The 26988-nt window shown below is 39.5% G+C and overlaps 1 protein-coding gene across 1 annotated transcript in view; it reads right to left on the reverse strand.

The window, feature by feature from the left end:
• Positions 1-693: 693 nt before the first annotated feature.
• Positions 694-26988, reverse strand: part of LOC138745077 (cysteine-rich secretory protein LCCL domain-containing 2-like) — a 40479-nt gene continuing 14184 nt past the window's right edge. Inside the window, exons 8-15 of the mRNA XM_069902162.1 lie at positions 19841-19901; positions 18413-18479; positions 17942-18075; positions 17694-17737; positions 17520-17592; positions 14584-14659; positions 3856-3989; positions 694-2684 (exon numbers count right to left, since the gene is read on the reverse strand). Of these exons, the coding sequence (XP_069758263.1) occupies positions 2633-2684; positions 3856-3989; positions 14584-14659; positions 17520-17592; positions 17694-17737; positions 17942-18075; positions 18413-18479; positions 19841-19901 (641 nt within the window). The 3' untranslated portion in view covers positions 694-2632. The remainder of the gene's footprint in view (positions 2685-3855; positions 3990-14583; positions 14660-17519; positions 17593-17693; positions 17738-17941; positions 18076-18412; positions 18480-19840; positions 19902-26988) is intronic.

Below are 26988 nucleotides of genomic sequence, written 5' to 3' on the forward strand. Positions count from 1 at the left end.
GCCTCAAAGGGAAGACTTTTTTTGTACTATTTCCTCAGTCATGGGAACTTGTACATTGACTACGTTTAGAAAAATCCTTCTGACTCATGATGGCTATTTCAGAATCCAACTGGCAGTCCCACAGGATATTTCTCTCAGTTTCTTTGCCTATTTTTGGTGTGTGTCTCAGAGATCAAGAATAAGGAGAGATTTGTTCTTGGTGAGAAATTTACAGCTCTGTCAGGTGCAAATGGACAAATAAACCAACAGAGAACTATGTTACTTGCAAATGCAATGGAAAGTTGTGCACAATATAGAAAAATTACAAAAGTAGTCTACATAAACAGAACTCCCTTTCAAACACTGCTTCAATTTTAAATTTAAATTTGGACGTACAGCACAGTTACAGGCCCTTCCAGCCCATGAGCCCAAGCAGCCCGATTACACCCAATTGACTTACACCTTGAACAGTGGGAGGAAATTGGAGCCTCCGGAGAAAACCCACACAGACACAGGGAGAACATACAAACTCCTTACAGACAGCACGGAATGCAAACCTGGGTCGTTGGCACTGCAACAGCTAACTGTGCCTCCCATTTTCATTGTTCAATCTTGGTTATTCTCTGACCACTTCACAGCCAGCTAAAATCCCTATGGAGTTCAATGTCGGTCGACCACAGATATTTATAAATGTGTAACTCTAAACCCGGGTACTCAGAGAAAAATAACACTTTATTGTGAAATAATGCACTCAGTTTTATAAGGTATTAAAAATAATTGGAGGCTTGTAATGTTTTGTACACATGAAAAACATAACATTATAATGCAGTAACAAATTCCGAGTGGTTGAGCAGTGATCCTCATTCCCGTCCCATAATGCAATAAATTACATTTAATTTTGTCAGAATTTGTACATGCAAGTATTCCTTCTGACAGTTTGCAGGTATCCAAAAAAGTGAAATAAAAAACTTTTTTTTACATTGAAGAGCTAAAGAAAATTTGCTAGACTACAGTGGTGAATCCAACACATTAATCCAGGGGTTCCCAAACTGTATAAGCATACCCACAGGGTCAATCAAGGAGAGAACACAGAGGAAAACTGAGGCTACTTTTAAAGCTTGATAGCTCTTATTTATTTTAGACTAAATAGTCATTGATAAAATGAGATATAGTACTGTAATGTCAGGTGATAAATGCAAAATGTTGGGGCACTTTTAAGTTTATTGAACATAATTTTTTAAAATATCATTTTGAGTTAAAAAATAAAACATGATAAAAGTACATGTAAAAAGCAGGTATGCAATAAAAATTTGGGAACCTCTGATCTGACTCATTATTTATTTAAATATTTCTTTTGTTTGTTTCTTCATTACCACCACACTTTATCCATTGATTTACTGTGCATTTAAGGACTCTCAAAACAGAGTTCTCTTTACTTCCCTTCAATGTCAGCCTTTAAAGCAATGACTGTACTAATGCACTTGAACTGTTAAGTTCACGAGGTCATCAATTGCTTATAATTCATGGAATGAAAACAGCAATGACAGGGTCATGTGGTCTCAGTATTGGAGCAATCTGACCCAATAAATAAGAAACTTCTGACCAGCTCTGAAGATAACTGGATGAAGAGGGAATTATGGCGGTGTTGCAAAAGGAATGATTTCACCAAGGTTTAGTTTATTTGTAGAACATAAGATGGATGAAAGTGACATGCAGAGCTGTGTGTGGTCCTCCATTAACTTGAGCTGGTATTTACATGAGTGGCACAGCCATAAGGACACTTAGGAACCTCCAGTCAATGAGGCACAAAGTGCATCTCATTCCTTGTCACTAGAACATACACATTCCTTCCTTTTGTCTCAAGCCATGCACCACACAGTCCTGTTGGGTGCAAGAATGAGCCTATGGACAACTGATGAAGAGACAGGGGAAGAGAAAATTATAGACAAGGAATCCTTTATAAACAAATTGAAGATATGAGTTTGCTTGCATTAGAATGGACAGATCCATGCAATGATAATCCATTTAGATAAAAGCAATTTCAGTTTTTCCAAGCCAAATCTTGCATTATTAACTTTTGAAGTTCCAAATAAAACTTCCAAGAACACAGGTGGTTTTTTTCCCCCTGTTGATCTACAATTGAACACAGCATTGCTATCATTTTTGTAGATTAGCCTGCATGTCCACCAAATTTATGAGATACACATCTGGCTCTGAAGGCATCATGAAACCCTAAAGGCCCTGCCTTTAACTGTTCTCCAGGATTTGTCTCCTCCAATGTGCACACATGCTGCAGTGATGCGGCAAATAAATGTAAAAGAGACATGCACCCATCATTCCAATAGATTGCACTGATGTAAAGATCAAACTAGGAGTAAATACTTAACTATATTAATAACGAGCAATATAACTTAGCAGCACCTGCTGTAAATAACTATATTTCTGCCTTTAAAACAAAATATTAAATTTATTATGTACAATGAGAGGAATGTTCAAACCAGAGTCCACTTTTGTTAAGCAGATGAGATGCAAGGTTTGTAGTCTGAGAATGATGTTTGATTCTTCCTGTAACAACTGTCAAGTGCACACAGTTTTCATGAACGTTTCTTACGCTGGTGCTTCTGGAACAGTTCAGTTGCAATTACTTTCTCATTCATGCCACAGCAAATATTCTAAAGGCTTTTCCATCAGGAGGATTTTTTATACTGGAAGAGAACAGATGCCATCGTCACATTAGAACCTGGAGAAATGCTTCTGAATATAACAGATTTGCTGCCTTGCATTTTCACAGGATAATTTGCAGTTCAAATGAAGATGCTTGGATTTTGCTTGGAATGAGAGTCTATCCAACACAGTTCTAGAAGTATTTTGGAGGTGTAGGATTCGTCAATTCAAGCAAAATTCAGAGCTAATGTTGGGTTTTGAAAATATGAACCCCTTTCAGATTTTCTACTGTCTATTTTGTAACAATGCACAAGTCAAACACTCAGAATTCAGTTTTTTTCCACCTTTGTTCAGTCCCTGCAAGCACCGTCTCATGCTATGTCCACATTTAATTTGAGGTGTATGGCATGTTTGCTTTCATTGGTCAGGGCATTGAGTAGAAGAGTTGGGAAATCATGTTGCAGCTAGATAAAACTTTGATTAGGCTGCATTTGGAATATTGTGTGCAATTCCAGTTGGCCCATTGCAGGAAAGATGGAAAATCTTTGGAAAGAGTACTAAAGAGATGAACAGATTGGCAGCACCATGCAAATAAGATTATGTTACACTTGGGAGGGTTCAATATTGGACACTCACAAGACCGTATGCCTAAATGTCAATGCTTCCCAATGAGCCTGGTAGAGGAAATGACATCATCTTGCATGTCCCTGATACAGAAAACACTTCCAGGTTGGAAGGCTGTCAGACACCAGGAAGTATCTTGTCAAATTTATCAATTGGTGCAAAGCAACCTAGAAATGCTTAATATTGTGTTTTACTAAAAAAAACTATAATGCTGTAAAAACATGTTGCATAATTGAATTCTGAGGAAACAGTTTTCACAAATCCAAATTTAAAGACACTCATCTTAAACCAAATGTTTATCAGACTTTTTAATTAGTATTACTAATAGAACAAGATGTTAATTAGTTTTTTTAATTTTTAATTAGTATAACTAATAGAAGAATACCAAATTAAGGGATTGTTCAGATCAACTTGTGCCTGAATTTTAAACTGAGGTTGCAATAATTTTATAAATTACAACTATCTATGATCCACCAGATCATAATTTTTTTTGTTTCTTTAACCTATGATTTCCCTTCACTTCAGCTTGTTCTCTCCACACAGCCACACGGCAGCATTTCACACGTCATCCACCTTCACGATGTTTACCTCTCTGACTGAATTCCATTTCTGGAGGTCCCTTTATATCGGTTCTTCTTCTCCACTGGCATCACATCCACAAGTCCTCCAATGTGGTTCTTAATGACACCAGCATGCACCGCTGTTCGACAGATACTGGATCTCTAGAATGTTAGCAGACAAATTAGTTGACCCCTTCAGCATTCCGTAGAGCTCAGCTCTTGCAAACGTTGGCAGATAAAAATGTCTCCTTTATATAGCCAAGATAAATTGAGCTTTTACAATATACTCTCGAGAAAAAAGTGTCACTTATATTATTTGCTTCCACATATCTGTCTCATTCTTCACGGAGTATGAAACTCTAAGAACAATGAAGTCGTTGAGCAGTGCAACATAAAAATAGGGCTTTTGAGCTATCTCATCCATGCCAACACAAGTCTTGTTTACCCACACAAGGCCCATAGCCCTCTATCCTGTTCTCGTACCTGTTCAAATGTCCTTTTAATGTCATAACTATACCCATCGCTGCATCTGGCAGTTCATTCGATATACCCACTACAATCTGTGTGGAAGGCTGACCCTCAGCTCCCTTTTAAATATGTTCCCCCTCACCTTAAAAAACAATACCCTCTATTTTAGACTCTCCTACCCTTGGAAGAAGACTGTGACCATTCACCCTGATTTTGTCGACCTCTACAAGCTCATCCCTCAGACCTGCAATTTTGATGTCGAGCGAGAGTGATTTTTATTCATTCCCATTTTTGTCAAATGGTCCCCTTTCACAAAAGATATCATTCTCCTTTTGAGCGTCTCACCTCAACCTAAGGCCTGGCAGAGCAGTTAGGTGGCATTAGGAACTGAAAGTAAAAGCACCATCTTTAAACAGATCAAGTTCAGTGAGGGGGTGTAAAAGTTCTTTTGCTGAAAGGATATTGCAGAGGTTCAGGTTGAAATTATGTCACTGAATTAAAGAGAGTATTATTTCCAGTGGATATTGTGGATCCTGTTGTGACAAACATAGATTAAATCAAATATAGAAGCAAGCGCGATAGACAAACATTGTGACTGCAGTAAAAACACAAACACTGGAGGAACTCAGCGAGTCAAACAGAGTCCCTTATACAGCAAAGATATGTAACATCGTTTCGGGCCAAAACATTGGTGATGTATCTTTATCTTTGCTGTACAAGATACTCTGTTTGACCTGCTGAGTTTCTCCAGCATTTGTGTTTTCACTTCAGTCGAATTTATCTGCATTTTCATAGATTGCTGTTAATGCACAAGCCTCCTCCCTGAAGTCAGTGCTACATTCTAGTTGACCAAAGGCACCATACAAATTCAAGTTGCCTCAGAGCTAACTAATGGATGAGAACTCAAAACATGCAGCTTCTCAGTTTACTCAAGCCTGCCAATACAATTAATTTGTTCAGGCTTTTCCCTTGTGTACATTCAAATCTTTTTTTATTTATTTTCTCTGCTACTACAGTCAGAGGCTGCCCAGAAATAATGAAAGCTGCTATTAATATGCACTCAAATCCATTTATATAATGCCAACCTTCTGACCAGAAACATATTTACAGTGAAATTTATGAGAAAGAGCTCTCGATACAGCCCACTTGTCACAAAAGACAGAAGGTAAAGTAAATAAGCTATCAAGTTTGGAAATTGGATTGTTTAATATTTAGTTTTCTCCAGAAACTGAAGCCAAACTTAATCCTGATCCCATAGGTTGGTACTTCCAATATACAGTAAGATGGGAATATAGACCTTTTTTAACCAAAACCTACAAAAAAAATGTATGCTCAATAAAATGCAAACCCAATTATTTATCCCACCAGTGAATGATAAAAGAATACTTCCATTCCATGGTAATTCACTAAATTCCCTCTCTCTAAGCCCACTTCTACCGTGTAACAGATCATAATTAGATTGTCGGAGATGAGAGAATTTCATTCGAATGAAATGTTACCTCACCAGAGTTTTATACCTCAATCACCTGCAGGTTCTCGCCTCATTATTCCTCACAGCCAGGGACAACTTAAGCAAAATATAATGGCCTTCAGAGATGCACAGATCTATTTTGATAAACCATTTCCATCAATTAGCGAGTTTTAAGGAATAAAGAATCCAATGACAACCTCACTGGTGACAGCAGGTCTACAAACAGAGAGAAACATTTGAGGAAGATTTTGAAGGAAGAATTAGCAGGGACAAAACAGGGGTAATTGAAGAGACTGTTTCTCTTCAATCCATAAGATATCGGAGCAGAAGTAGGCAATTCATCACATCAAATCTGCCGCGCAATTTAATCACAAGCAGGTCCATTTTCCCAGTCGGACCCTCTGCCCGGCCTTCTCCCCTATCTTTGATGCCCTGGCAAATCAAGAACCTATCAATCTCAGCATTAAATGGACCATATGTCCTGGCCTCCACAATTCCCTGTAGAAACAAATTCCACAGATTTACACGCCCTGGCTAAGGAAATTCTTCCATATCTCTGTTCCAAGTGGACACCCTTCAAACCTGAAGTTGTCCTAGGCTCTCCTTCCATGGGAAACAACCTTTCTCCATCCACTCTGTCCATCCAAAGACATGTTGGACAGAACTATGAATCGACGTGAGGAAATGAGAAAATATCACCTTAATTAGAGTAGCAAATTTAATGCCAGATGCTGTGCTGTAATTATCCACATGATGGGTGTGTTTTTTAAGTGCAAGATATGGCCATCCTATTGGATGACAATCACAGAATTTAGGAAATGAGAAGAACAAATGTTCAGGACAGCATGTAAGTAGAAGAACTTTGTTTGAGTTGTCCCTTAATTACAGTGAAAATTATGAAGCGAACAAGGAAAATATTAACATAGCAAGGGCTGGAGGCGTGGATCAGAAGTCCAGCAACCATTAGGATGAGATATGGGGCAAATTCTGGACCTGTCGAAGCCATTTTCATGATAGCCAGGATGTTGGATTTGAACTTGAGCTCAGGGTCAAACAGTGCATCATGGTTTGTACATTCGTGCAGTCAGTGACATTTGAAAAGCTAAACAGAAGCCAGTATGCATAAATTCTGATGAAAGCAGAAAGATTCTTACCAAGAACTATTATCTATCAACAACTTGATGTTCTGCAGGCAATCTAGTAGTCCCCAGCTAATCTTAGTTATGGAGACCTATCGTTACACTAAACAAATATATCAAGACAATGTTGTCAGAGGGCAACAGAGTCAGTTGGCCTTTTCACATTGCTGTGTAAAATGAGGAACCGGGCAATTTCCCCAGGCCACCCTCTCCCTGCGGTCTGAATCAGCAAATAGCCGAGCAGGGGAAGTGTCATGGCATCAACGCTTGCGGGCTGCATCTTCGTTTCGTCATTTCTGCATTTAACCGTCAACCTCAATTTGCCTTCAATGAATTCTGCTATTTGTTAATTGGTGTGCGTGTGTGTGTGTGTGTGTGTGTGTGTGTGTGTGTGTGTGTGTGTGTGTGTGTGTGTGTGTGTGTGTGTGTGTGTGTGTGTGTGTGTGTCCCCAAGTAGGGTCACTGCTCTCCCACGGTGTGTTAAGACCTAGTAAGGTAAAGAGCGATTTGATTTTATTAAGGAGCCAGAAATTTTTTGGGCACATCAGATGAAGACATAAATGTCTTCCAACAACATGTCTAAATTCAAGTATTCACGAGTCTAACTTGTCCCAGTGTCAATATAAAGTCAGACTTCCTGTTATCATTACCTCTTTGCAATTTAGAAACAGGAAGAATTTGTTTATTGTTTGGATCATAATTTAGCCAAGGGAACTTACTCTTGTGTTAGAAATGCACTTAAATGTGAACAATACAGAATACTTATGTTTCCTAATTGTTAAATAATAAAACAGCCATAATCTTTGATCAGGATTACGCAGGTCTGAATGTACTATGATTTAAAAAGGAACTGGTTGTTTCCTTAACAAATGTTATGACATTCCAGCTAGACATTATTAGCGTCTCATTGTTCTTTTTAGACCCTGGTGAAGAAGTTGTGCTCAACTGCTGGCAGTACTCCACCTGTCAGCCATGATTTACTGCCACTGCTACAGCAGAGTGCTCTGGAGATATGGAGGAATGCGTTTACTTTAATCATAGCCACACAGTGTCTCCATACATTAGCAGAATTTGGTTTGTAGAAGAGTCACCAAGATTTATCTTATCCAGGCACTTTCCCCGAGAGCTGCAATCATTGATCAAATGGAGTGAATGTAAACTCAGCCTCTTCTGCCCTGTTTCCTCAAAATTTTCATTGAATGGTACCAGTCCATAATCTGGAATTATTATCACCCTGAAATGTTACAGTAGGTATTTCTTTTGGCTATAGAATGCCAAAGGGAATGACCCACCAGCAAATATTTTTTACTTTCTTTTGTTTTTCAGATTTACTGGCAGAGTTTCACAATGTTAATATGCTCATTCTGTCAAAGGTAGTAATATTGCATGCAATTGCCAACAGGATACAATATCAGTTATTTTTGTGAGATGAATTTGCTGCCACAAGCAGCTAGGGAAGCCATGTCATATATTTAAGGCAGAAGTTGACAGGTATCTGAGTAGTCAGGTTATCAAGGGTTATGGGGAGAAGGAAGGGGTGTGGTCCTGAGTGGGAGAATCGATCAGCCCATGATGGAATGACAGAGAAGACTCGATGGGCTGAATAGCCTATTTCTGCTCCTATCTCTTATGGTCTTACGTCCTCCTCTTATAAAAAACAATGGGTTTGCAATTTGTACGATTGGTGCAGAATGTAGGCAAACATATCAGTAAGACAATCTGTGTTCATGCTTCTTAACTACCGGCATGTTGAATTGATTCACAATAATTAACAAACATTGGGACTGCTTCGCAAAAACTCCAGAAAGACAATAATCAAATATAAAATGCTTGTATCAGAGCACACTTTTTGATTTTGGGTATATTTATTTTTAAATCTATCAAGAGTGTGTGTGTGTGTGTGTGTGTGTGTGTGTGTGTGTGTGTGTGTGTGTGTGTGTGTGTGTGTGTGTGTGTGTGTGTGTGTGTGTATATATACGTGCGTGCATGCGTGTTTTATCTAGTTGTTTTGCCAGTTCGGCCCTTCTAGTCCATGCTGAGCACCTTCTCCCACCCAGCCCCATTGACCCACATCCTTACCTCTCTCATCCATATACCTATCCAACTTTTCCCTAAATATTAAAATCAAACCCACATCTACAACTTCGGCCAGAAGCTCATTCCACACTCCCACCACCCTCTAAGTGAAGAAATTCCCCCCTCATGTTTTCCCCAAACTTTTTCCCCTTCATTCTCAATCCATGTTCTCCTGTTTGAATCTCCTCCACTTTCAATGGAAAAAGCCTGTCCACATTGTTTCTTTCTGTCCTCCTCAATTTTAAAGACCTCTATCAAATTAACCCTCAACATTCTATGCTCCAGGGAATAAAGTCCCAGCCTGCTCAATATTTACTTGTAACTCAAACCCTGAAACCCAGGCAACATTCTTGTAAACCTATTTTTCACTCTCTCTAATCTGTTTATACCCTTCCTGTAATTCGGTGACCAAAACTGCACACAATATTCCAAATTTGAACTCACCAATGCCTTATACAACTTCAACATGACATCCCAACTCCTGTACCCATACCAAAAGCTTTCTTCACCACTTTATCTACATGTGACTCCACTTTCAGGGAATTATGTACCAGAATTCCTAAATCCCTTTGTTCTACTGCACTCCTCGATTATCGACTATTTAACGTGTCTGATCTTTGCTGATTAGTCGTACCAAAATGTAACCATAACCATATAACCGTTTACAGCATGGAAACAGGCCATGTCGGCCCTTACCTCACATTTTATCAATATTAAACTCCATCTGCCATCTTCCAGACCATTCTTCTCACTGCCCTTTATCCCACTGCTTTGATAATCTTCCTCACTGTCCACATTATCGCCCAACTTCATATCATCTGCATACAAACAACAATGGACCTAGTACCAAGGCACTTCACGAGTCACCGGCCTCAAATCTTGACAAACAATTTTCCACCACTACTCTCTGGCATCTCTGATCCAACCATTGTTGAATCCATTTCACTACTTCAACATTAATACCTAATCATTGGACCTTCCTAACTAACTTCTTATGCAGAATATTGTCAAAAGCCTTACTAAGGACCATGTAAACAATATCCATGGCCTTCCCCTCATCAACTTTCTTAGTAATCTCCTCTAAAAACTCTAAGATTCGTTAAACATGATCTACAAAGCACAAAACCAGTTGTATAAACCATCTATAAGAACACTCTACCACCGACGTCAAACTCACAGGTCTATAATTACAAGGTTTACTTTTGGAGCCTGTTTTAAACAGTTGAACAACATGAACTATCCTCCAATCCTCCACCACTTTCCCCATGGCCAGTGACATTTTAAATATTTCTGTCAGAGCCTCCACTTTTTGTACACTAACCTCCATCAGTGTCCTAGGGAATATCTTGTCAGGATCCAGAGATTTATCCACCTTGATTCTCTTTAAAATAGCCAGTGTTACCTCCTCATTAATCTATATATTAATCATGACCTCACTACGAGATTTTCTTACTTCACTCGACACAATATTCTTTTGCTTAGTAAATATTGAAGAAAAAAAATCATTAAAAATTTCCCCCATCTCTTCTGACTCCTCTGATCCTCAAGGGGCCCAATTTTATCCCTCACTACTCTTTTATTTTTAATATACCTATAGAAACCCTTTGGATTTATTTTTACCTTGCCTGCCAAAGCAGCCTCATATCTCCTTTTAACCTTTCTAATTTCTTTTTTCAGAAATTTTTTATACTCTTTACATTTCTTAAACACCTCATCTGTTCCCTGTGTCTATACCTGTGTGATAGTACAGACCTATCACTAATGTATATAGTTACAGTATCTAGAGTATGTAATGACTGTGCTTACAGCGATTGGCTGAGAGCTAAGCCATGCCTACTGTCTGGGCCTTAAAGGGTTGTGTCCCTAGCCAGGTCGGATCATTCCGGACTGGTCGGATCATTCCGGACTGGTCGGATCATTCCGGACTGGTCGGATCATTCCGGACTGGTCGGATCATTCCGGACTGGTCGGATCATTCCGGACTGGTCGGATCATTCCGGACTGGTCGGATCATTCCGGACTGGTCGGATCATTCCGGACTGGTCGGATCATTCCGGACTGGTCGGATCATTCCGGACTGGTCGGATCATTCCGGACTGGTCGGATCATTCCGGACTGGTCGGATCATTCCGGACTGGTCGGATCATTCCGGACTGGTCGGATCATTCCGGACTGGTCGGATCATTCCGGACTGGTCGGATCATTCCGGACTGGTCGGCCACCTGTGAAGAGCTCGTCTTTTGCTAATAAAAGCCTTGGTTTGGATCAACAAGTCTTTGGTTCTGTTGTCCACATTCCTCTTCCTCTGAACCAAATTCCCAAAATCCCTTGAAAACCAAGGCTACCTATATTTTCTAACCTTCTTTTAATTCTCACAGGGACAGACCGACCCTGTACCCTCAAAATTTCATATCCTCCATTTATCTGTTGCTTCCTTCCCTGAAAATAAATTATCTCAATTCACACCTTCTAAACCCTTTCACATCTCCTCGAAATTAGCCTAATTCCAAGAATTTCAACCTTAGGCCCAGCCCTACCTTTTCCATAATTAACCTAAAACTAACACTATTCTGATTACTTGACCCCAAGTTTTCCCAAACACAAACCTCTGTCACCTGACCCATCTTGTTTCCTAATAGATCAAATACTGCCCCCTCTCTATTCAGTTCTTCTATGTATTGATTTAGAAAACTTTTTCCTGAACACATTTGACAAATTCCAACCCATCCAGCATATATATATATATATTTATATACACACACACACACACACACACACACACACTATCTCTTTACAAATTTGCTCCTCTAATTCCCTCAGCCCATTAGGTGGTCTATAATATATAAACCATATAACAATTACAGTACAGAAACAGGCCATCATGGCCCCTCTAGTCCGTTCCAATTTAAGTGATCTCCTCTAGTCCTATTTGCCTGCTCCCTGCCCTTAAATCCTCCAACCCCCTCACATTCATGCATCTATCCAACTTTTTTTTAAAATGACAAAAATTGACCCTGCTGCAACCTCCTCTTCTGGAAGGTCATTCCACTCAGCCACCACTCTCTGAGTGAAGAAGCTCCCTCTCATGTTACTTCTAAACTTTTGCCCTCTAACCATTAACTCATGATCTCTCCTTCCAATCTCACCTACCCTCAAGGGGAAGAGCATATTCACATCTACTCTATCAATCCCCCTCATAATTTTAAATACTTCTATAAAATCCCCCACCCCCAAACTTCTGCGCTCCAATGAATAAAGAGCCAGTCGACTCAATCTTTCTCTGTATTCTAGATACTGCAATCCAGGGAACATTTTAGTAAATCTTCTCCGCTCCCTCTCTACCTCATTGATATCCTTCCTATAATTTAGGGACCAGAACTGCACACAGTATTCCAAATTTGGCTTCACCCATGCCTTGAATAGTCTCAACATCACTTCTTAACTCCTATATTCTATGCTTTGATTTATAAAGGCTAGTATGCCAAAAGCCTTCTATTTTCACACGAGATCCCACTTTCAAAGAATGATGAACCATCTCTCTGTTCATCGACATTCCTCAACGCCCTCCCCTTCACTCCATATGTCCTGTTTTGATTATTCTTCCCAAAATGAAGCACTCCACACTTATCGACATTAAACTCCAACTGCCACCTTTCAGCCCACACTAAGCAGTCCAAATCCTTCTGCAGTCCCCAAAAACCATATTTACTATCCACAACTCCCCCTATTTTTGTACCATCCGCATATTTACTAACCCAATTTACCACTCCATCATCCAAATCATTAATGTAAATGATGAACAACAAGGGACCCAACACTGATCCCTGAGGCACACCGCTCATCACCGGCCTCAATCCTGATAGACAGTTATCCATCATGACTCTCTGGCATCTACCCTCTAGCCACCATTGAACCTATATGACTATCTCAACATTAATACCTAGCACTTGAACCTTCCTTCCCAACATTCCATGTGGAACCTTATCATAGGCCTTACTGAAATCCATATAAACTACATCTACTGCTCTATCCTCATCAACCTTCCTAGTCACCTCCTCAAAAAAATTCAAGAAGATTTGTCAAACATGATCTACCTCACACAAACCTATGTCGGGTGTCCCTGATCAGTCCCTGCCTCTCTAGATACTTATACATATTATCTCTAAGAATACTCCCCATTAGTGTTTCATGCCTTTCCTATTCCTCACTTCAACCTAAATCACCTCACTGGATGACCCCTCCAAACTATCCTGCCATAGTACTGCTGTAATGTTTTCTCTAACAAGCAACGCGATTCCTCCACCTTTTAATCCCCTTTTCTATCATCCCTAAAACAACAGAATCCTGGAACATTTAGCTGCCAGCCATTCCCCTCCTGCAACCAAGTTTCACTGATGGCTACAATGTCATATTTCCATATGTCAATCCATGCTCCGAGGGTTACTGATAGATCTTGTAAGAAATTCAGAGGAACCATTTTTACTGAGGTTCTGACAGAATGTGGATCTTCCTATCTCAATGAGCAACATGAACGCCTGCATTTAGAAAGTGAGGTAGAGGAAAGTTCCTCCCACTGATAGAATGGTTGAGAACCAGACAAAGGAGGTTAAAGCAATTGGGGAAAGAACTAAAGGCATGCTATTCAAACCCTGAAATGTTAAGCAAAATATGCCATGGCAATTAGGAATTTTGGGATCTTTCCAGGGACATGTTATGTGATCTTGTATCCAGTTCATCCCAAATGTGCCAACGTGGTTTAACTGAGTCGAATCTTTGTTAAGACAGTACTTTGAGATAAAAGATTAATGACTGATGAAAATGCAAATATTTGTTCCAACAGTATAAAACAGATAACCACAAAGACATCTTGCTTTGTGTAGATATAAATACGATGAATCAAAGTCTGTCCATGAATGCAATTACAATTTGTTCTGAGTAATACTCCTTATTAAGAATGAATATGAGAGCTAGGGAAGAGAATGCAATTTAAATCTAATGCATTAACCAGATAATAACTATTTTCATCTGCTAGGATGAAGTTATCAATGAAAAACACATCTACATCTTAAGAGTTTTTTTTTCACTCTTAAGAAAGGTACTTACATCAAAGTAAAAACACAAGAATGGTGTAGAATAACAGAACACCATATCCTGGAATGAACCAGGACTGAAATAACAATTAGCTTTAAATACAAACACTAAACTGAGAAAGGCATTAATCTCCCAGGAGATATGAACTTTCTATAGTGGATCTAGTAACTTCAGCTTTTCGTGGTCTGGCTTTGAATGTTCTCCTTTTGACTATCCAGCAACCAGAAATGCGGTTTTGACATTAATACAAGGTTGGTGCGTAATGAAAAACAGAACATGCAGTAAAAGATTTTATGGAGAGGGTGAGATTTTCTTACCCCATGGGATATTACATTGGATTAGCATCAAAAATTGAGAAAGCAAACAGGGATCATCCATCAAATAAAGGAGGATGGTGTTGGATGTAACATCTAGTTTTCTTGTAACAGCAATATCGTATGAAAGGCTGCTTTTTCCAGTTACGCTGAGGCAGACATCTACATTCTCTCACAAGAGCTTACAGTGAACTTACATCAGAATAAATATGATTCCCAATGACACGTGCCCAGAAAGGAAACTCCTCCAAACACTTTGGTGGGCAGTTAATCCTACAAAATACAAAAAAAGGCTCTGAATAAAATAAATTATTTTAGAATACTATAGAACTTAATTATATTGATGATTTCAAGTTTGTGAATCTTCAAATTAAACACGTACATAACTTTGCATAAAGTTTTTACAAGCAATCAGCCAAAAAGCAGAAAAATGGTAATGCAATAAATAGCAGAAAATGACATGTGGCATCAAGGTTCTGGTGATGAACAGAGCAGGACAGGTACATAATCTTTTATCCCAAATTCTGATAACTGAATCCCGAACATTCTTTTTTATTGCATGTACAGTATATTTTTAGGTGTTTAGCTTAGTTTGAGCCAGTTTAAGTTTGAAGTTTTACTTTAAATACAGGGATTGTCCTCCGGCAGAATTTCAGCAATACCGCTGAAAGGATACTTGATATAGGGAGTGGCTCGGAGAAGAGAGCAGCAGAGCAACTGGGTGAGCGAGTAGAGAGGAGCAGCACAACTCGGGCGGGTGAGCGGGGAGAGAATGGCAGCGCGACTCGGGCAGGCGAGCGGGGAGAGAGAGGGAGGAGAGAACATGGCTCGGGCGGGCAGGCGAGCGGGGAGGAGCGGCAGTTCAGTTCTGGCGGGCAGGGAGAGAGTGGTCTATCTTTACCAACCCCACCCCCTCCCCCATCCAACACTGCCATGACCTGCCCACCCCTGCATTTACTTAAAAGTACCACTGTTTTAATATTATTCCATTATCCGAAAAATTCTGAAATCTGAAAAGTGTCTGGTCCCAAGGATTTCAGATAAAAGATTAAGCAACTGTATTAGAAATGAAGCTATAATTTATATCATGGTTTAGTTCCCTAAATGGAAGTTGATTGCATTGGCATGATCTAGGCAAGTTTCTCTCAGACGTTCACACCCAGAGCAAATGGCAAAAATGCAACCTCATTTTTACTTTATATTCCAAGGTGCTCAAAATTGGAAACACAAGGAGAAAACAAGCGCCTATCCTTTAAGAAAGAGATTGACAGGGATTATAGCAAAGAGAGGTTTTGAGAAATCTTTGTGAGAGAGAAAATTGAAGAAAAGGGAAACCCTGAGACTGTTGACCTCATTACCTCTCGTGGGACACATGGAAGGAGGTGCACACAAAATAAAATCAGAGGATTGCAATTTGGAGGGGGGATTAATTTTGCAGGAGAAGGCAGAAATATGTCCAAAACATGAACTTAAGAGGAGGGTGTTTGGAACAGCACCAATTATTGAAGAAAATAGTGCCTCCCAGCTGTGCCTTCAGGTTCCAGTCAGTAAAAGAGGTGAACAGCAAGAAGGGTACAAATGATCAAAGCATCAAAGGATTTTATCAAAGGGTGGGTTCAAGAGTGGACAGTGAAAATGTGCAGTGTTAATGATGGACTGGAAAAGAGATATGAAGCCTAATTCAAAATAAATAGAAGCATCTGATGTGGGACGAGTACAAAGGGGTGTTCTGATCTACAACTGGAGGAAGTTGAACCTTTTAAACAGTCAGAACAGCGAAATGCTAGAGGAACTCAGCTGGTCTTGCAATGTGCAATAGTTGCAGTGAGTCTGCCTGAGTTCCTCCAGCATTTCTGTGTTTCACCTCTTTAAAATATGCAGCTTTTCGGTGTTTCGATCAGAGCATCTGCAAGCTTTCACATTTCATTCTTTTAATGTGGCAGCCTGCTGTTAGAGAAGACACAGGAATGCGAGAAATGATGGAAACTGTTCTGCTGACTGCAACTAAACTAAATGAGAAAAGGCCAAGAATGGGTGCATGGAAGTTGAGAAAAGTGATGGAACCACAAGCCAGGTCTTTGCTGCAATGCACCCATTTGGTGTAAGGAGATTGAAGTGGAGCTGTGTAGCTGGAAGATGCAACAGGGGAAGCTATCACACTCAATGTTGTAAAGAAATACTACTAAGAGCAGCTAAATAATAACAGACAGAGATAGTTCTGGATAAAACATGAACAATAACCCAGTCATTCTCAACCTATTTCTCCCCCCTCACAGACCACTTTAAGTAATCCCTATGGCATTGGTGCTCTATGATTAGTAAAAGATTGCTTAAGGTGGTCTATGAGTGGGAAGGGAAGGTTGAAAATCACTGCTCTGGACCCAATTGTTACTGAAATAGTTTTCTTGAGAAAAATTGTCATTGGCCCATTGAAACGGTGCCCATAACGAGTCAATGAGGGACGATTAAAACAGTTTCCAAACTTTTTCTTTCCACCCACATGCCACCTTAAGCAAGCCCTTACTAATCACAGAGTGCCGATGGCCTAGGGAATACTTAAAGTGATATGTGAGTCGAAAGAAACCACTGATAATTGCCCATTCCAAGCAATGATCTTGGATATGATTAATAATGCACAGTTGATTATAATGAAGGAACATGAATCACCTGTCTGTGCATTGACCAGACTTGGCCGAGTTTTATTGTTTGAAAGTGAGGAGAATGTTTGTATTGGTTAGGAGGGAAGTGCACCAAGGTTTCCAAACTTCAGTATGATATCAATACAAAGTATTCCAAAACAAAACTAGGGAGTAGATAACACACAAATTCCAACTGTTCCTGAACTTCAGAACATCATTAACTATAAATGACTGAAACACCCTGAGATCAAGAATCCAAGTCTCACAATATTATGAGTGAATTGTCCCTGTTGAATTTTTTTTCTCTTCCTGAGGTCTGTTTACCAGGTTATGAAGTACAGTTACAGCAGGAGGGTTTAAAATGAAATCTTACTCTATGTCGAAAGCCATCTTTCAACAAAAGTTAATGTCTAATCCAGAATACAGTTCTTCTTTACCCACTAGGTTATGCTGAATTGCACAGGGATAATTTGCAGATATTCCAACTGTCTTACCTTGGACAATGTGTAGCTGGCTTTCTGTATGGACAGAGCTGAGCCACTGTAGTATAGCAGTCAACTGACTGGGCTAGTAAAACAAAATTATAAAATTACACTCAGTACACTCAAAATGCTCAAATTAAAAGAAAGAGGTTTCTGAAACAATAAAATTTGAAGAAATTTTCTTACTGGTCACTTCAGAAACAGTGAATCCATTGGCTTGCTTGAATTTACTGTAAGTATATAAACCTCAAGTTAAACTATTAGCTTATGAAGACACACATTTCTTCAATATCATTATTACATCTGTCAATCAATTAATCAAATATCGTGCAATGCTAGAACACCTACAAATTGTTATCCATTAAGATTTAGCTGCAGTCAAGTCAAAACGGGGAAAATGCATGCAACCCTATAAATGATTTAGATGCTCTCACCTTCGAGAATGAACATGATTCCTGAAAGACTTGACAAAAAATGGAATCTTTCCTTTCCGAGTGATGTCTACAAGCCCACCATCTTCATTCCTGATGATCCCCTGGTGCAAGGCTGCTCGACAAATACTGGATTGCTGAAAAGAAACATAATGCGTTGAGTCGACATCAACTGACACAGCCCAAAAGCTCCACGTTAAAGCAAACTTTGCCTGTGTGCTTGAAGTAAGATGACCATAAAGCAGAAGTCACAGCTTGCACAAGATATTCCAGAATAAACTCGATAAGAAACAACGTCCACTTTTCCTTCAAATACTATTGGGGAAGGTAGGTCATAGAAGATGCTGGTCGATGTTCTCTCAGCCCCACTCACAATCCCATACATCTTGATAAGGTCAGCAGTCACAGGCATGCAGGCAAACTCAAATTTATACTGGGAGGGAACGTTGAAAAGAACTGAGCCAAAGTCCTTACCATTTCATAATAGTGTGTTCCGATCACTTTAGCCTTTGAGGATTTGCAATTGGCTGGGCACTTATACCTAATCAACAGAAAGTACTTTTTAGTCCTTGCAAAACATGTGAAAAATCCTCAGTTCAAACTTTGAAGATATATTCAATCATTTAAAATGATAAAATTCATCTTTATAATAGATGCTCCGACTGCCTATTTAATCATGCGTGTGTTCTGGCTTCTCATACATAAATACTTCTCTGCAAATGGTATTAAAGTTGAAATAAGAAGTGAATGGCTTTGAATAAAATCATTGTGCCCTTAGAGATGGTGTAATGGTCAATTTCAGCATTGAGCATTTTCTCATATCCATTGTTAGAAAAACTTTAGTATTTCTGAAACAAATGTAAAAACTTAACTAACACCAAATTTATGGAATTTGTGCTACAAAGTATTAACATATTTGAAAGATTCAGATGTCATAAATAATGGATGCTCTATACCAGCCATTTGCAATGGGGGCCCTATGGCACCCCTGGGGGAGGGGACACAACATATTTAACTAAAAGCCTTGTCTTCTTTTTACCTCATGTAACATGAATATTGTTTACGCAGTCTGAAAGTACAGATGAAACGAAAACATGACTGCTTCTCAGGGAAGGGGGCCCATAAACTTTGAACAGATCCTGGGGGGGGTGGAACATAGCCAAAAAATGATTGAGAATGGATGCTCTACACTTTTCCAAGTTCTCTGTCCAGGTGCTTCTCTGGAATTTGGAGCTTCTATTGGCAAACCTAACTTTTACTCATGTAAATAAGGTGGCCAAGCTTTGCTGAACAGTTATGCCCCATGTGATCAATTATCATATATAATGTGGGGATTTTTAACGTCGTGACGACCACACCACTCTTAATTATACAATTTTATCTTGTATGATATGACTGATCACACACTGGCCAAACATCCAGTTTCTCCAGGAGAATTGCCAGTCAATGTTATATCTTGAAACAATAAAATTCTGTAAAAGTTGGATGGAAATCAAATCAAACACGGACTTCAAAAGTCAGATGCCTTTGCCAATAGTACAAACCAATAGTTTTAATCACCTAGCTGAACTAATTATTTTGTGCCTTGCTGATTATCTTCTTTCCAGGATTTTAGATCACTAAAGGACACTGCACACTCCATTTCTTCTATTTTACTCATGTTTTATGGGGAGACGGCAGGAGAATGGGTTTGAGAGGAATATTACATCAGCCATGATTTAAATCATGGAGCAGACTCAATGGGCAGAATGACCCAATTCTGCTCTAAATTGGGTTTCAACCAACTACTATGTGGAGGTACTGACATGCTAGTCTAGGACATTATTCAATTAGTCTTGTCAGTACGATATGAAGAAGCTCTGCTCATTCTGTAAACAACAGAGGTAGAGAAGGTAATAATACCTGTTGCAAGTTGTCCCTTTGCATTTATCTCTCATTTTAGTTTCACACTCGATGACTTGAGCTGAAAAGCAATCAAAATTTATATCATGATCTGAAAGCATGACAACTCAAATATAAAATTTTAAAAGAAATGGCAGACAGATAACCCTCAGGTTACTGTAGAAGATTCATAGTGACGTCAGATAATACACACAGCAATGGTGCAATTAACTACAGCAAGAATTGAAAATTCAATGCCCATGTACTGGGAAGCCGCCTGGAACAAGCAAAGAAATATTGTTTTATTTGAAGGAAAACATGATTTAATACAGGCACTTGAAAGTATGAATGGATGAACTGGGGCATTTGAAGTGAACTATTACCATAATTGCAAGGTCGAGATTAAGGGGATGTGGATACAAGAAATAGAGCTAGAGTGATAGAGTTCTACATCATGGGAACAGGCGCTTCAGCCCAACCTGTCCAATGGCTACCACGCTCGTCCCATTTCCCTGTGTTCAGCCCATATTCCTGTGTTCAGCCTATATCCATTTAAACCTTTCCAATCTATAAATTAAAACGACTGAACTGGAAAAGACTTAGGATAGAAAAGAGGCTTATTTTAAACTGTTATGTAACTGCAGAATTGACTACCTGTGATTGAAGTCAGGACCAGAAAAGACGATAGGGGGACAGAGCAAGCACCTTTGCTCCAAATTCCAACATCTGAAGTCTCTTGTGCCTAAAGGTTTTTTATTTCATTTTTGTAGTCTTTACTTTGTGCAACTAATTGAATGTTAGGGGAGCACGGTTAGTGTAGCAGTTAGTGAAACGCTATTACAGCGCCAGGGACCTGGTTTAAAATCACTGCTGTCCGTAAGGAGTTTGTACATTTCCCCCCCACCCACCCACCCCATGTGTCTGCATGGGTTTCCTCCAGGTCCTCCTGTTTCCTCCCACCCTCGAAGCATCAGTTAATCGTGATACTTGTGGGCAGCACAGGCTCGTGGGCCGAAAGGGCTTGTTATCATGATGTTATGTCTACATTAAATAATTAAATTAGAATGGACTTGTCAGCCACAATCGAGCCTGCAGCTGACGTGGACATTTACCCCCTCCATAAATCATCGTCCGCGAAGCCAAGCCAAAGAAATATGCACAACTGCACAGTAGTTTGTTTACATTCATTTCCTGTTTACAGTCCTTTTGATTGTTTACATGTTCACGCTGTGTACAGTTTATTTTTTACACTACGAGGAAAAGGGAACCTCTGGGTTGTAAGCGATGTCATGAATGTTCTCTGACAATAAATCTGAATCTGAATATGCGATCAATAGAAGTCACTCATTGATATTTTGATTTTCATGCAGCCACTTGTACCCTGCATACAATTTCACTCCAGTTTTTATATTTTTTGCCATATATTTTACAATTAAGACAAAAATACGCATATTCCCATGTTTTGTTTGTTAAATATAATATATTTAAATTGAATCACACTTTGAGAACATTTTTAACATGCTAGATTTGAACAATACCTTAAATAAAAGGAAAGTACACTAGGTTCCATCTCACACTGCCATACTTTGTTTAGTAGCTTTGCTCTGTTCTGCACTATGGATCAATCATATAATTTGACATTTTCCTTGGAGGTCCATTTGTAGTCTTCTATGCCTGAACAGTCAGCCGCAGGACTTGTAGACACACTGCGAGAACCTCAGCTACCGTGCTTTTATTCTTCACTTGCAGCCTGCACAACTCCCTCACTGCTCAAGAATGGCCAACGAAACCATGGGCCAACAGCAAGACTCCATCCACAAGGACTGTTCTGGCAGCAACCTACCTCCCACTGAAGTTCAATATGATAGGATATTGAAAATTGGAAGGATTTCTCACACAAACACCAGCCACAAACTTTAAATTCTATCCCAATAAAGGGCAAAAGCTCTTGGCAGACATGAATTATCCATGAGTGAATCACCCCAGCTGTAAGGACAGCCAATAGCAAACTATATTGCTGATATACAGTAGTAATTTTAAGAAAAGATGAATGATGAAGATGGAATAAGGCATGTCATTGTGCCAGTTCTGTGCCAATAGTTCATTAAATATGGGTAACCAAATAAGAAAGGAGACCCACTGTAGGAACATTTATAGACTCTGGAAGATAACAGCAAGAAAGAGCCAAGCGAAAATCCAAAGCCTCATGTTTGTAGATGTAAAAGTCCTTCTGGGACAGTGGAACCATCTGCCAGTGGCATATGTAAGATTGGTAAAGATGGAGGGGGAGAAGCAGGACCGTGACCCACACAAACCACCCCCCCCCCGCCCCTATAATCACATTAAATATAAACACGTTGCTGTATTGATGTTATTAATGACAAATGTATTTGTCTGCCAAAAGTTCAAGAAAGTCCTCTGCTCTGTGGTGTCTGACATAGAAGCTTAAGATGCACAACTACTCGGCCAGCATCTAGGGTGTGAGAGAAAGAGAGAGGCAGACAGACAGAGAGAAAAAGGGAGTAAGCAAGACAGAGACAGAGAAAGAGACACAAAGGGAAAGCAATTAAATATTTTAAAGGAGAACCACCTGACCGAGAGTCCAATGCTTCAACTAAGGGAATTGTAGGGAAGGACATTAAGGAGATGTGAATTCAAAACTGAAAATGAGGAACTTGGAGATTGGAGGCAGTGGTGACTGAAAAAAAGGGAATTTCACCATTATCAAAAGGAATAGAGTTGCTCAAAAGCATTTCTACACATTTAGAGGCCCAGTGGACATGGAGGCAATTGTGTAATTTCCAGTAACCAACTGAGAAAGCGCCTTAGACTTTCATCGGGCTTTATTCTATCACGAAGGGGGTAAAGATGGTGGGCAGTCGGAATTCATTGCAACTCTTTCACAGATGACAAATGCAATAAGTCAAAGTGACCTTAGCAATTCTTAACAAATTCAGCCAGCGTCAAAAATTAAACAAATACTATTATAAGAGAAAGGGGCTAAAATAATAGGTTATAAGATTTGTGCAGTTTTCAGAGAATTGTTTCTGAAAATAAGACTTTCTGAGACAGCATGCTTTTTACAATTGTTATTCTTCCAGCATTTTTATGGATGACTAAAGCAAGTTCCCCCTCATTTTCCAGTCTCCACTTGTTAACCGGTCCAGAGACCTGAGTTAATGGCAGGGTATTTTTTAACCCATTTATTTCAACCTTGTGTGTGTTTTTATATAAGGCAAACATTTTATTTTCCTCCTCCATATTTATATACTTCCGCTGACTTAATACGTCCTGCATTCTTGAGCCAGAAATGAGCCTGGACAACTGACCTAGCTGTTCTGATTGGGCAGAGGATGTAGCTAAGCAAGCCATTAATTAGAAATCAAGCCCTGTGGAAAGTTGTTTAAGTAAATCACTGAACATTGCAGTACAGCCTCTTCTGCTCAATTTCTAACTCAAATCAAGTAGAAGTCCTTGACACAAAATAAGGAGTTCTTGTGACATAATTAAAGTAAAAGGGTAATAGATAATGTAAAGTATATTAAGAATTAGCAACGGAAAAATTGTCTAAGAGACATTCTTTTCCTAATTCAACTTAGCATATTGCACCAACATTCTGGAAGATTTGGATTTGTCTCAACTTGCATTGAATTGGAGTGAAGAAGGACCCTGTTTCACTTTAAACGTGATGAAAATTCAAATTTGTTTTGTTCCTTCCAAATTGTGCTATGTGGTGATGGTAAAAGTGCAATTAGTCAACTGACTCGGTATTCTGTGTTTTACGGGTTCGTTGCTTCTAAGGCTGTTGTGTTGTTGCTTATAAGTGAACAATATTAGATAGTCAATGGATGCAGTCCCTTTAAAAAGTGTTTGAACCCTGGCCTATACATTTGTGTTTGTGACAGTGAGATTTGAGCCATTTTGTTTCAATTCAGTAATGACTGAATAACATCACCAGACCAAGGATGAAGATGCTTCATTAAAGCGAGCTCCAAAATTAAACTCCTAACTTTTTTATCGTATCAGCCCCACTTGAATATTCACCGAGCAACAACTTTTACTGAGATTTGATGCTGAGGAAAAGGACATTGTGCTGATTTAGGTGCTAGGTTTCAAGCTTAATTTACACATTTAACATGTGATGGAAGGAGATCAGGGAGAAAAATGTCAAATGACAGTGTAAAACATTCAAGAACTCTCCAGTAGAAGTGCGATAGTTATTGTTCTTTATTTCAAGTGATCATGAACTCTGGCAGAGGAACAGCAAGAATACTTCTTTTACACAAAGCCCTTGCTGGAATATATGTAGGTGTGTAAAGATCCACAGCGAGTATTGATTGGGCTTGTTGCCATTGAACTGACAACAAAAAAAGCCTCAAGATTATCTTTGCAGAGTGAACAGAACTATGGAAATGCAATAGGTCGGCTTTTCCCACTGAGGGTAGATGAGATACAAACCAGAGGGCATCGGTTAAAGGTGAAAGGGAAAAGGTTTATGGGGAACTAGTAGGAGTATGGAACGCGATGCCAGCTGAAGTGAATGCGGACTCAATTTTAGCATTGAAGTTGTGTGAAATGATTTTACCAATTGAGTGCAAGTAGTAAATGTACCAAATGGTGAAATGGGCTGCTTGGATTATGAATTAAACTCATTAACACCCCAAAGCAACAGATTTGTTAAATTTTCTTCACTTTTACTGTTGTAATTAAGCAAGGCAGCAAATTGACTCAAAAGCATAAGCAACATAATTACAGATCTGGAATGAGATGATTGCATTTGCATAGCAAGACTTGGGGTCATTGAGGAAAATATGGGACTGAGAATAGAAGAATTGTATGTGTATGGAAAAAAGATAGATGATGAGAATGAAGGTGATGCCACTTCAGGATAAAGGAGGCAACATGTGCCTGGAGGCAGAGGAGGTTGGGGAGGTCCTAAATAAATATTTTGCTTCAGGATTCACCAGAGGAAAGGACCTTGATCAGCGTTTGGTCGGAATAGAATAGGTTTGAGTGCTGGATGATGTTGAGATTAAGAAGGAGGAAGTGTTGGATCTTAAAGACATTAATAATGATAAATCTCTGGGGTTGGACACGATATATCCCAAGCTGCTGTGGGAAGTGAGAGAAGAGATAGCTGGGGCAGTAGCTATGATCTCCAAATCCTCTTTGGCCACAGGGGAGGTGTCAGAGGACTGGAGAATGGCAAATGTCGCTCCCTTGTTTAAAAAAGACTAATAAGGAGAATCCTGGGAATTATAGACCAGTGAGTCTTACGTCAGTGGCATGTAAACTATTGGAGAGAGTCTTAAGGATAGGATCTATGAGCATTTGGAGAAGTCCAGTCTACTCAAGGATAGTCAGCATGGCTTTGTGAAGGGAAGGTCGTGCCTCACAAGCCTAATTGAGTTTTTTGAGGAGGTAACAAAGGAAATTGATGAATGTCAGGTGGTAGATGGAGTCTATATGGACTTCAGTAAGACATTTGACAAGGTTACCATGAGAGACTTATTGAGAAAGTCATGAGGCTCTGGATCCATGGAATCTTGGCTGTGTGGATTAAAAATTGGCTTGCATGTAAAGAGCAGAGAGAAGTAGTAGATGAAAAGTATTCTGCCTGAAGATTAGTGACTAGTGAAGTTCCATAGGGATCTGTTCTGGGTCTTTGTGATATTTATAAATGACCTGGATGAAGGAGTGGAAGGATGGGCCAGTAAGTTTGCAGATGACATGAAGGTTGGAGTCAATGTGGATGGAGCTGAAGGTTGCCGTAATTTAAAAAAGGATATAGACAGGATGCAGAGTTGGGTGGAAAAGTGTCAGATGGATTTGAATCAGGGCAAGTGTGAGGTGATGCATTTTGGAAGGTCAAACCACAAGATAGAGTACAGGGTCAGACACTTAAAACTGCGGAGGAACAGCGGACCTTGCAGGCCAAATCCATACATCTCTCAAGGTTGCCACACAGGTTGATGGGATAGTTAAGAAAGCCTATGGGATGCTGAGCTTCATTAGATGGAGGATTGAGTTCAAGAGTCATGTTGCAACTCTACAAATCTCTGGTGAGACCACACTTAGAGTGTTGCAATTCAGTCTGGTCACTTCATTATAGGAAGCTATGGAGAGGGTGCAGAGGAGATTTACCAGGATGTTCCCTGGAATGGAAAATAAGTTTTTTGAGGCAAGCTTAGCAGAGCTGGGACTTTTCTCTTTGGAGCAAAGAAGGATGAGAGGAGACTTAATAGAGATCTACAAGATTCTGAGAAGCACAGATAAGGTGGCAGCCAGTGCTTTTGTCCCAGGGTGGGAATAGCGAACACCAGAGGACATGTACAAAGTGAAGGGAGGAAAGTTTTGTTGAGACACCAGGTGTATATTTTGTTATATATATGCAGAGAGTTGTGGGTGCCTGGAATGCCTTGCCAGACATGATGATGGTGGCTGGCACATTAGAGCATTTAAGAGACATGGATGAAAGAAAAAAATAGTGGGTTACAAGTTGGAAGGGTTTTGATATCTTTTTTTTTTGGTAGGAATATATAGGTCAGCACAACATTGAGAGCTGAAGTCCCTGTCCTGTGCTGCAATGTAATGTTCTATGAGGCAGTCATTTTAAATGAGAATATTTAACAGGAATTCAGAAAGGAAGGTGTTGATTCACTTCAGGAAAGGAGAGTTGAAGAATACTTAGAATCAGTGCATTTCAATTATTAACATTAACTTTTACTAATCATGAATAAACATATCAAAATAAAGCACAGGTTTTATGGAAGATTAATCCTAAATTAAATCTGAAATGATTTATATGGTGTAGATTTTATAACAATAATATCAGATCCAAGTTCAATAGAAAACCGTATTCTCGAGCAGTAGCTCGTTTTCAGAAAGCCTATATCCAGATAAGCATCGTCCTGGATTAATTCAGAGGGAGGTGGCTATCCCCTGCTGATTGAGATTGATAAACATAAATTCCTTCACCTCCAGTGTTCTGCATCAATACAGGAAGTGTGCAACAGCATTGATAAAAGGGTCAGAGATTCTGGAAAACTTTGAAAAGCAGGCAGTGACAATTGCCACTTTATGACTTCACGCTGGATGAAGTACTGTCAGCTCTGCCCCCCACCCCTTCCCCACAACAGCCCTTCTGAGCAGGTTCCATTACTGCACTT

The sequence above is a fragment of the Narcine bancroftii genome, chromosome 10 (assembly GCF_036971445.1).
Source record: "Narcine bancroftii isolate sNarBan1 chromosome 10, sNarBan1.hap1, whole genome shotgun sequence".
Lineage (NCBI taxonomy): Eukaryota > Metazoa > Chordata > Chondrichthyes > Torpediniformes > Narcinidae > Narcine > Narcine bancroftii.